Source organism: Typopeltis vanoorti, chromosome 3 (genome assembly GCF_054136105.1).
Source record: "Typopeltis vanoorti isolate ZY-2024b chromosome 3, IOZ_Tvanoo_1.0, whole genome shotgun sequence".
Classification (NCBI taxonomy): domain Eukaryota; kingdom Metazoa; phylum Arthropoda; class Arachnida; order Uropygi; family Thelyphonidae; genus Typopeltis; species Typopeltis vanoorti.
Window position 1 is genome coordinate 137551009 of NC_143551.1, and position 12161 is coordinate 137563169.

A 12161-nucleotide genomic window follows, 5' to 3' on the forward strand; every position below is an offset into this window, starting at 1 on the left:
ATGTCTTAAGTGGTGCAAGCTAAGGCAACTTCAATACTGAGGTTTGTAATCTCATAAGCTCTCTGGTCAAAATGACGAAACTTCTGAAGTTTATATATATATAATTCATTTTTACTCGGTGGGAAATATTATTAAAAAGTTTTAATGATTGATACTGAGAGAAAAAGAGATGACATGGTATATTTGAAAAGATACTACTAGTTTACTAGTTTTGTTGAATTGATCAACATCTTCAGGTATCACAATCAAAGAAGTATATAAAAAATTACAGAGACTTAAAATTGCATTAACAGAACAAGTACAAAAGACAGTAGCATGTTTGAAAACAAAATGCTAGCTTGAGTTCCAAATAAACATAGACTAAGCGCTGTCATGAGTGCGCCAATACTGAACAGAAGCAACGTGTGCGTCAGAGAGATTGAAACTTAGGCTGCTGTTGATATGGGAAGAATCTAGAGAAATTTCTCTAGATTCAACGATCTTTCTCTCGAGCTCATCATAGCACACATGGATGTTAAAAGTTTGAGTCCAGTTCACAATGTGTTGGCGGCCTTCGTCTGAGTAAACTGAAAAGAGAACGTGGCTAGAGAGAGCGCTGGCTCTAGTCCTGTTGTAGGAGATATCTCTACGGTGTTCTTTCAAATGTAGAAGGATGGATTTAGCAGTCTGGCCATAGTATGGCTTTCCATGATCACAGATGGAAAGAAAAAAAAAGAAAGAAAATGTTTTCTTTATCTTGGTATCAGTCACTAAAACTTTTTAATAATAATATATATATATAGACTCCTGAATGATTTTTTTTTTTAAAACTGAATTTGAGGATCTGCCAACCATTCTGGATAAAGAAGGGTGACATTCTCATGATTGGACATTCACCAGTACAATGAATTAATAGAAATGAAGGAATGTTTCAATATATTTCAGGCATTTTCTATTTTTTTGTTCTCTGTATCATTTCTTGCTTTGATAGTTTCTGAATACAGTTGGGCTATGTAAAGATAAATTTGAGGATGAGCTCATATTCAAAAGCAAAACCAATCATCACCATAGCTCTCTGCCCATCATCTGTCAAGAGAGAGCAAAGAATGCACTTCAAAGTGAATTCCAAGTGCTACCCCCCCCCCCCCCATCCTTTCAGGTGGGGATTAGCACTTGGAATGAAAACTAATCCTATCCCCAGACCATAGGACAGGAGATTTACTGCAACACCGATGACCCGTTGATCCACTGATGCCAGGTTGATGCCAGGTCATCCAGGATTGTGTGTATTGTGAAGACAACTAAGATTCTCCCTCTTTCCAAAATGTCTATGGGATGTATTGCATGGTGAACATGGCAAAAGGGGAAATGGATCCCATGACACAGAACAAATAAAATAAATAAATAAATAAACAATATGCAGGTGAAGCAGAACAAAGAAAGAAATTATCATCACCAAATTCTTGATGCAAATTTTTCATGTAGTACTAACTTCTTATCAACAATTTTCCTCCAAATCAATCTGTTATCTGTCAAGACTTCAACATTATCAGATCTTATTTCTTTTAAGGTTACATGGTGATCAGCATTCATATTTACAAATTTAGAGACACAAAACATATGTTGCAATGATTATTTTACTTATTATTAATAAAATAACAACTGACGTTTCGACCCCTGTATTGAGGTCATCATCAGAAAGACACATCTGTATATGAAAACAAGCTACATGCTCTTGCACCCTACAAAGGTAAATTGAATCTACACTGTTAACTGATCTTTTACTTAGCGTGACATCTAGTGGTAAAAAAAAAACTACAATAAACCCTGCCCTCCCATACTAAGATTTTCTTCTATACTTGTACAGTAACAAGTAGATTGTTATTGAATGTAAAAAAAAAAAAAAAAAAGCAAATGGGTCCTCCACATTCTTGGAATGGTTAGATCATCATTTTTGTTCAGGTTAGGACTGTGTTTGAGCATTTCACATGCTTCTTTAAATTTCCTCTTGAACCAAGTGTTGGTGCAGTGTAGGGACTTGGTACATTCCCAATCAATTATGCAGTAAGTCTGGAGTGCATGGTCTGAAAGGCCGGTTTTTCCAAAATGGGAGTATTTAATGTGTCATTTGTGTTTGTCCTTCCCAATTGGGATGGTTCGCCTTGTTTACTACGTGGTAGGTTACATGTGCATTGTATTTTGTAAACCCGTGGGGTGGCTAGGTGTGGAAGAGGATCTTTGGAAGAACAGAGTAGTTGTCTTAATTTTGTCAGGGGCTTAAAGGTGGTTTTGATGTTGTATCTGTGTAGTGTTGTCATTTTTTTCCAAAATGCCTCTAACATAAGGTATGGCAATAGCATTCTTGAAATCTTTTTTGTTTTTAGTGGTGTCTCTGTGGAGGATCTTGTGAAGAGTTTTTTTTTTTTACTGTATCCATTATTTTTTATAAACGTATGGTTGATGATCTCTTATTCCTGATTTAGAGCTTGGTCATTTGAACAAATAGTTTGAGCTCTGTGTTTAATGGTGCTTATGACATCTACTTTTTTAGGATTATAAGATCTTATATTTCTATCTTCTAAGGCACTTTTTACTGTATCATTCCACCTATATTTTGGTCTTCCTCTGGGTCTTTTTCCTGCCAACTTGGCAGAGAACACCTGTTTTGGTAATCCTTCCTCTCCCATTCTGTTTAAGTGACCATACCACCTTCATAGTGCAGATCCCTTAATTTTCCCATCACTTTTGTGGGTAGGAGCACTGTCCAGATGAAAGATGATTTTTTTTCTTCTGCAAACCAGGTCTTTTCTCACAAATTTTTGTACACTCTGGTTAAAAGATTGGAATAATATTCCCCGGTTATTGTTTTACCCTTTTCAAGATAATTAATAAACAAAATGCCTTTACCATCCCAAAACACTGATGCCATGACCTTTCCTGCTGATTTGTCTTCTTTGGCGCTGAACAACCGGCTTCTGTTTTGAGTGCTGTTTGGATTCTGGTGTGTAGTGGTGAATCCAAGTCTCATCCATAGTAATAAATCAATGCACAAAATCAGTTTTATTCTTTTAAAATGCTCCAAGCACTGTTCAGAAATTTTCATGTGACTGTGTTTTTGATCTGCTGTGAGCAAGCGCTGCACCCATCTTACACAAAGCCTTTTCATTTCATTTGCAATTCTTCATGCAAAATGTATATTACACGTTCTTTTGACATGCCTATAGTATCAGCAATTTCACACACTTTGACTAGCCGGTCATCCAATACCATATTGTACACTTGATCAATGATTTCTGGGGTTGTTACACTTTTTGGATGTCCTTCATGTGGATCAAGGCTGGTATGGCAATGTTTAAACTCCGCAGCCCATTTCTTAATTGTCAATATTCTATTGTTTTTTGAATATTGACAATTGAATATAGACAATTGTCAATTGTCTATATTCCATAAATTTTTACGAATGTTCAATGAATTGCTTCTGGTGTTACAGCTTCTTTTCAAAGAATTTTATATCTGCACGATACTCAATTTTATCCATATCAAGGGATATAGACAACACTTTTGCTTCAGACAGTTATATAAAAAAACAAACTACTTGATAGAATGACTAGGAATTTCGCACGGATGCTTATGACCGGTATACCAACTTAGAGAAAGAAAAAAAAGAAAACAAATTGTGCCGATAGTGTTGCCATTTATGTTCAAGGCTGAGAACTTTTCAAACAACCCTCGTATTTGCCAGGAACTTTCGATAAGCTTTCTTCTTTTCCTACACTGCCTCTTTAACTTCCTGTGTCCACCATGGAATTCTGATTTTTCTATCCTTGCAGGCAACCTCACCACATGCCCTGGCTGAATCAATCAATGTTTTCTTTAGGAGTTGCCACTGAATCTCCAAAGTTTGATTCCTGTTCTCAAACTCTTTCAATTTATCTTGAATATTGTTTGTGTATTTTAGTGCAGTTCACATCTGAGAGCTGCTCAACTTTTATTCGATTTAAAACTTTATGTTCTTCTTTTCAATATGAAATTCAATTTTATCCTGTTCAAGAGTAAATGGTGATCACTTCCAATTTCAAATCCTTTGTATATTCTAGTGTCTTGCACCAGTGAGAAACATCACTATCAACAATAACATAGTCAATGAGACTTTTCTTATTCCTTGTCTCTTCTCTCCATGTAAATTTGTGCACATTTTTATGTTGGAACATTGTGTTAGTAATAACCAGTCCATGTCCTGAGCAAAAATGCAACAGGTATTTGCCATTATTATTAGCACTGCTCTTTTCTTCAAATTTTCCCAAAATATTTTTGTATGTCTGACAATCATTGCCTAGTCTGCTATTTAGATCCCCAACAAGGACCAACTTTTCCTTTTTCATTGTGTCAGTTGCTTTTTCTAAAGCCTCAAAAAATTCCTCCTTGTTGGGGTATATATATAGACAGGCTATAGATGGCATAAAAAAAAAATAATAAATAAAAAACATTGAAAAGACCCTGCATTCTCCCTGGGAATTCCCTTCACCATTAACAAGTGCCCCACATGGAGAGGAAATTGTGCAGTGTGTCATTCTAATCAGCAAGTATCATGATGACAATAGCTGAATAAACAGTCACTGATTCAAGCTCAATGAGAAATTTGTATTGTTGCTAAATATATTATTGTATGGTACTATATTTGATTTAAAGAAACAGGATGCTGAAAAACCCTTTAGTTTACAGAGAGACATAAAATTCCTTAAGAATACCACAAGTGCCTTCATGATTCATTATTATCTATCCTGAAGCAGTCCGAACCTGTGCAAGTTTAGAGTTGGACATTCCTCACAAGGTGCTTCATATGCTAATGGTGGCTTTCCACACTTTTTCTTAATCTGTGGGACACTTCTGTTATAAGGTTCCCTCATTTCCATTTCAAGGCAGAAACTCTATAGAGAGCTGTGATTTGGGAGGAGGGGGGGGAATTGCTGATTGTTCACCCTATCACTGGTAAATAAGATGTCATATTTGAAAATATGGAAGAAGAGAACAAATTTCTTCAACACACTCAATTTTTTAAATGATGTAGCATCTCATTTCAGGAATGAGTAAACAGGCATATCTTGAAGTTCTAATTTGGCCACAGAAAAATTGGACTCTGAAAGAAATACCCCAAAAGTGAATGTATGATGTGCACTTACAAATACAGAAATATCAAGCCTATTTTTCTTTACAGAAAAGAATAACAGTACATTTTTTTAGAATATGTTATGAAAATTTAACATCCTCCTCAGCTCAAGAGAGCTGATATTTTCAGCTAGAAGGAACGAACACCCATCATCTTGGAAACTCTGCAAAAAAATTTGAATGTCCATTTCCAAACAGATAGTTGAATACAAAAGGCCCGATTACTAAGTCCTCATGTTTTGAGTAGTTACATAATGTATAGAGAGAGAGAGTGTGTGTGTGTGTGTGTGTCAAAGCAATTGAACCAACATCTTAAGAGACAATGAAAATTGAAATCTTCAAAGACAAAATTAGAGCCTGTAGCTAATGATATTTGTAGCTGTTGTATAATAATTTTTTCAATAAATATTTGCATTTAAGATACTGGAATTTGTTTGATAAATCCTGAATTACATTATTTAAATTAAGGGCATATTAAATCCCACATTGTTTTAAAACCAAATAAGAAACTCAAAGATTCGAATCAGAGGGTTTCATGCTGAATATAGTATAGTAAACTATAAAAGTATTGGCGACTACTAGCGTGAACTAATGCACATAGTCCAAGTACGTAGTACAAACTCAGGCAACTCGTAGCAAAGGTGGTAAAGTTCTGATTGCTATTCTTGGTATTTTCCATAATGTAAAACATATTTCCTAGGAAATGTATGCTATTATTACATTATGGTGGGAGATCACTACCCAGACCGGTTTCAGCCTTTATTGAGGCTTCATCAGTGAGTAGCTAGACCAAATTAATACCAAAGGGTATAGCGAAAAGTTACTTAAATATAAAGAGCCAATAGGCTTCATTTCGGCAATATAAACATTATTTAAATTAAGGGGATATTAAATCCCACATTGTTTTAAAACCGAATAAGAAACTCAAAGATTGGAATCAGAAAGTTTCATGCCGAATATAGTATAGTAAACTATAAAAGTATCGGCGACTACTAGCGTGAGCTAATGCATGTATTCCAAGTATGCAGTACAAACTCGGTTGCCCGAGTTTGTACCACATACTTGGACTACGTGCATTAGCTCACGCTAGTAGTCGCCGATACTTTTATAGTTTACTATACTACATTCGGCATGAAACTCTCTGATTCCAATCTTTGAATTTCTTCAAAGATTGGAATCAGAGAGTTTCATGAGAATCCCACATTGTTTTAAAACAATGTGGAATCAGAGAGTTTCATGAGAATCCCACATTGTTTTAAAACAATGTGGGATTTAATATCCCCTTAATTTAAATAATGTTTATATCGCCGAAATGAAGCCTGTTGGCTCTTTATTTAAGTAACCTGAATTACATGATTCTCATTCCAGCAATAGCCACTCAGTTAATCAGTTGCATAATTGATTCTCTGTTTGTTTAATGAGCCAAAGAGGATTCAAATCTTTCAATAAAAATATTTCATTAATTTAATACTAACTTATAAGTTATCTTAAACACTATTAAGCTAAGTTATATAGTATTCTTACCACATTTTCCAGCTTGTCAACACATCTTTCACACTGCCAAGGAGTGGATGGGATGACTTCAAGCCTGTAGCATGCTTTGAAAAATTTCAATGAAAGAAAGTCAGCTCTTAAAAGTGATAATATTTAAAGAATTTAAATATATATACACCTAAACCTCTTTTTATGCGAATTTTTTTTACGCAATTTCGGAATTACGTGAATTGGGATATCAAAAAAAAAATTTTTTTTACGTGATTTTTATTCACTTTTACGTGACCAACCTAAAGTCTAAGTTAGGAAAAAATCCGTAATTCAAGAAAATTCTAAGAATTTTGTAGAATTGCATTCTCAATTTCAATTAAGAAAATTCTAAATTCTTACGAATTTCAGTTATTGGGAATTCTGCAAATTACATAACTGACTGCGCATAAAAGAGCAGTTTGAATTTGGTACTTGAGTAGACAATGCAGTTACCACATTTTTTAAGTGAAATCAAAATAAAAATCGTGTTATAAAATTAATAATTTTGCCAAGAAATAATAAATGGTAAGCTATATGTAATTTTCAAACTTTAATTTCATTAACTGAAGATTTTAATCCAGCCCCTCACATGATGTTGCCGATAACAAAAAGGAAAGCTGTTTTCTTGGATATAAAAATTCAAATTTTAGATTGTCTTCAAACTGGGGAAGGTGCGACAGCTGTGGGTAAGCATTTTGGAGTTCATGAATCAACTGTCAGATCTATAAAGAAAAATCAAGAGGCTATTAGAAAAGCTGTATGTTCTGGTACAAAATCGAGTGCGAAATTATCATCATCTCGATCTCAATCGAGCAAAAAATATGAATTTCATGCAAGCAATGGTTGGCTGGCTAAGTTTATTAAAAGACATGCTCTTTATAATATAAAAATTAAAGGTGAAACGGTTTCTGCTGATGAAACAGCTGCTAAAGCATCCACAAAAACTTGCTAATATAATTGAAGATGGAGGTTACACTTGTGAACAAGTTTGGAATAGGGATGAAACCGGCCTTTTCTGGAAAAAAATGCCAAACAGAACTTACGTATCAAAAATGCAAAAAAACTGTTGGTGGGTTCAAAGCAAAGGATCGCATAACACTCCTATTTTGTTCGAACGCTTTAGGAGATCGGATGTTAAAACCACTGCTCATAAATCAATCATTAAGACCACGGCCAATGAAAGGCATAGATTTTCAAACATTGCCAGTTCATTGGATGGCCAAAAAAAAAGGCTTGGGTGATCACTGATATTTTCACTGATTGGTTTCACAAACATTTTGTGCCAGAAGTTAGATGCTATTTGAATGACAAAGGTCTCGAATTTAAAGTGCTTTTGATTCTTGATAATGCACCCGGTCATCCTGCCATAAAACACCCAAATGTGCAATTTTTTTTTTTCTTCTGCACAATACCACGTCATTGCTACAACATCTAGATCAGGGTATAATTACGACTTTTAAAACATTATGTCAGATGAACATTTCAGTATGTTTTGAACAAGCTAAATGATGATGAAACACTGTCAGTTATGGATGTGTGGAAAAAATTTTCAATTATGGATGGTATTGATCAAGTTCGATTATCATTATCTGAATTGAGACCAGAAAATATGAATGCATGCTGGAAAGCTATTTCGCCTGCATGTGTTAAAGAGAATGCTCCCGTTCCCTTCAATTATTCTGTAGAATTCCCCAATATAATAATGTTAAAAGTTGTTAAAAGTTTATTTTTCACTTGGTTAGAATATAATAAATTTAGTTTAATCCTTTATCCAAGTGTGAGCAAACAAAGTTTGCGCCTGAAAGTATCTTCAGGACTGGGGTAAAATAGTAGTAAGGAAGATACTTTCAGGTGCAAACTTTGTTTGCTCACACTTGGATAAAGGATTAAACTAAATTTATTATACCCAATATAATAAGTTCGGCATGTGAAATTGGCTGAAAAGGATTTGATGATCTTACGTCAGCAGATATCGAAGAATTGTTAATTGATAAACCTCTTAGCGAAGAGGTAATAGTGGAGATTGTTTCTGAGACTCCTGAAAGTGAAGAAGTTAATTATAATGATCAAGTTAATCCTACTTTTACTGCTGATATTATTAAAGAAGGTCTTAAACTGGCCAGTAATTTAGGCAATTATTTTGCCTGACATGATCCAAATGAAGAACATGCTGGGAAGTTTTCATGTGAGCTTAAGTTGTTAATGTTTTCATACAGAGAATTATATCGCGACTTTTCTAAAGCATCAACGCAGCAATTAATAACCCAGTTCATGCCTAAAACTACTGAAACAACCAGTGGTACTTTTGTTCAAGACATGACAAGAATTCCACAAGTTGAGGCAGAAGTCGATGACGATAATACCATATCTAGTATTTCTAGTGATATTATAGTCTCACGAAAACGAAAGCATTCGCGTTTATTGTCAGAAACTGATAGCAAATAACATAATTTTTTTATAGAATTCTTAGCAAACAACTGAAATGAATATGTTTTATTTAAAGTTCTTAAAATTCATTATATATGTGTGTTCTCCATGAAATGTAAATAAAAATCTTATGATCCTAATGAATTCAATGTTTGTTTTTTTTTCATTATTTTGTTTATATTTCAGGTTTGGAACCAATATTCACTTTTTCTATGGAGTCAGTAGTTCTTTTTACACGAATTCTATTTACGCGTAATTTTTAGGAACATTTTTATCGCGTAAAAAGAGGTTTACGTGTATATTTAAAACTGTCTTTTTCTATATTCTTTATGGAATGGTTATCTATCACCTATTTTTAATCAGAGTGTGAATAAAAAAAAAATCTCACTTTGCTCACACGACTGCAGTGAATATGCAAGCAGCAAAGTTAAAGATATCAAGTAAGTTCAAAATTTAACCAAGTTCATAAATTCAAGTTTCTATTATAAGTTGATATAAAAAGTTAACAAAACACTGTTATAAAATTACATGTCAAGTATTTTTCAAAATAAATTAAAGATGTCGAAAAAATTATATTCTTGGTTTCATCTTTTATCCAAGGTGTGAGGAAACAAAGCTTGAGTGTGAAGTAACTTCACAACTGAGCTACTTTATGGGATACTAAGGCAATTGATGTGAAGTCACTGCTCTCTATATACATCATCATCATCATCATACATATCAAGGATTTAGGCCTAGTATGGCCTGTTCCGGCCTTAGAAGTCATAGTTGAATCGTTTAAGAGGACGTCCTGGTTTTCTTTTTCCTAATGGCTTGTACTTTAAGGCTTGTTTTGGTAATCTTTCTGTTTCATTCTTTGAACGTTTGCCTCTATATACAAGTTTCATAAATCATGAAAGTTGTAAAACATATGATATGCCATATATTCTGTGATTAAGAATCAAGAAGAAGAGATTCCAATTTTTTTTTTATTTTATTTATTTAATGTAGATTGTTATAAATGTTTCTTTTTTGCAACAAATAAGTTGAAGAGGGAAAAGTCAGGATAGGCAACCTTTACTATCATAAATACAGATTTAATATAGAATATAGATCAAATTTCTCATGTTACACTATCCATATTTAGTTTGTTAAAGTCACAGATAAGCAAAAAGAAATGCAATATGATCAACTGATGATGAATGGAATAATGAATAACTTCTGTTCATGTGCTGTTGCAGCTGTTTCCATTTCTTACATTCCTTGCCAATCATTGATAAAATGGTGGAAATCTGAACGACTGCAGGATCTGACTTGTATACATTATGCAGGATTAAGCTTTAATTCTTATTCAAGATTCCATGTGAGCACATAATCTCACATGATTATTATCCTTCATTTGAAGGATAAGAAATTCTCTTCTAAACTGCAAGTACTGTCTGAAGACATAATAGCCCAGTCCATGGAATGTTGTTAATGTCACAGAAGTTAGATTATCTGTTTTATTAGTTAACACTACTATGATGCCTCTCAGGAATTTCATAGCTCTCATCAGCATGGTTGAAGATTTACAGTAGATTTTATAAAAAAAATAGATAATCACAAAAAAAAAAAAAAAAAAAAAAAAAATCTGCAAGGTACATCAGAACTCAGAACTTCATTTTAGAACTGGTTTGTTAGCAGAACCAATATGAGTCAAAATAGTATTAAGATTCTAATGTCTACCATTGCATTTCTGAGTATATTAATTTTTTTTTATCCTTGCAGTTATGTACATTACAGTGATAAAACTACTAGATACAGGATAAAACATACTGGAAATGTGATCTATATTAAATTTGTATTAATAACAATAAATCCAATTATTCTAATATGAAAATAAAATTTTATTTACAAAAATATAACATTAAAATTAAGCTTCCATTAGAAAGGAATTCATCATCATCATCATCATCAAATTCCTGATATGTACCCTCAAGGGATGTACAGGATATGATAGTACTACATGAAAAATTTACATCATTACTAACTTCCTATCTACAATTTTCCTCCAAATCAGTCTATTACTTGTCAAGACTCCAACATTATCAGATATTATATTTCTATCATCTAAGGCACTTTGTACCATATCAATCCACCTATATCTTGGTCTTCCTCTGGGTCGTTTTCCTGCCAACCTGGCAGAGAACACTTGTTTTGCTAATCTTTCCTCGCCCATTCTGTTTAAATGACCATACCACCTGAGATTAGCTCTGCTAACGCATTCCTGGATGCATAATGTCAAGTTCTTTCATAATATCCTCGTTTTTAATATGATATTGCCATTGATGCCATCTGTTTATGCCTTAATCTTTCTCAGGACTCTCATATCTGCAGTCTCTAGTCTTTGGTGAAGTGTTTTACTTCTGACCCAGCTCTCAGATCCATAAGTTAAAATTGGTTTGAACACCGTATTGTATACAGCTAATTCAGTGTTCCAACTAATTTCTCTCTTATTCCATATGAATTTATTCAATTGACTTCCTACCATACCAGCTTTGTTGACTCTGTTGTCTATTTCCATATTTAATTTACCATCTTCAGTAAAAATTGTGCCTAAGTAGCAGAAATGTTTTACTTGTTCCACAGGTTCCCCGTTCATAACACAGTAGACATTTTCAATGAATCTACCTATTTTCATTGTCTTTGTCTTTTTAATGCTGACCTTCATACCATATCTATTACAACAGTTACTCAATTTAGTCAGCAAATCCTGCAAACTTGTAGCGGATTTATTTAGAAGTATAATATCATCCGCATAAAGCAAAGAGCTGACATTAATATCTCCAATTCTGATATCATGTTTAATACCACTTTCCTTCATAATGTGATCCATATAGATAATGAATAACAGAGGGGATAATGTACATCCTTGTCTCACACCAGATTTAGCATTAAACCATCTTCCTGTACTTTCTTCAATTCTAATTGCTGATGTACAGCTCAAATAAAGACTAAGTATTCCTTGACATAATGTCCCATTGACACCATATAACTATAGCGTATTGAATAGCTTCTCTCTTGGCATCTTGTCATGTGCCTTTTCC

General features: G+C 33.6%; 1 protein-coding gene across 4 annotated transcripts in view; it reads right to left on the minus strand.

Moving 5' to 3' along the window:
- The window catches only part of LOC150108594 (lysine-specific demethylase 4C-like), a 366824-nt gene that overhangs the window by 119794 nt on the left and 234869 nt on the right, over positions 1-12161 (minus strand). For all 4 annotated transcript variants that reach the window (XM_090390884.1, XM_090390883.1, XM_090390881.1 and 1 more), the window contains exon 13: positions 6670-6743. In XM_090390884.1, coding sequence (XP_090247010.1) covers positions 6670-6743 — 74 coding nt within the window. The remainder of the gene's footprint in view (positions 1-6669; positions 6744-12161) is intronic.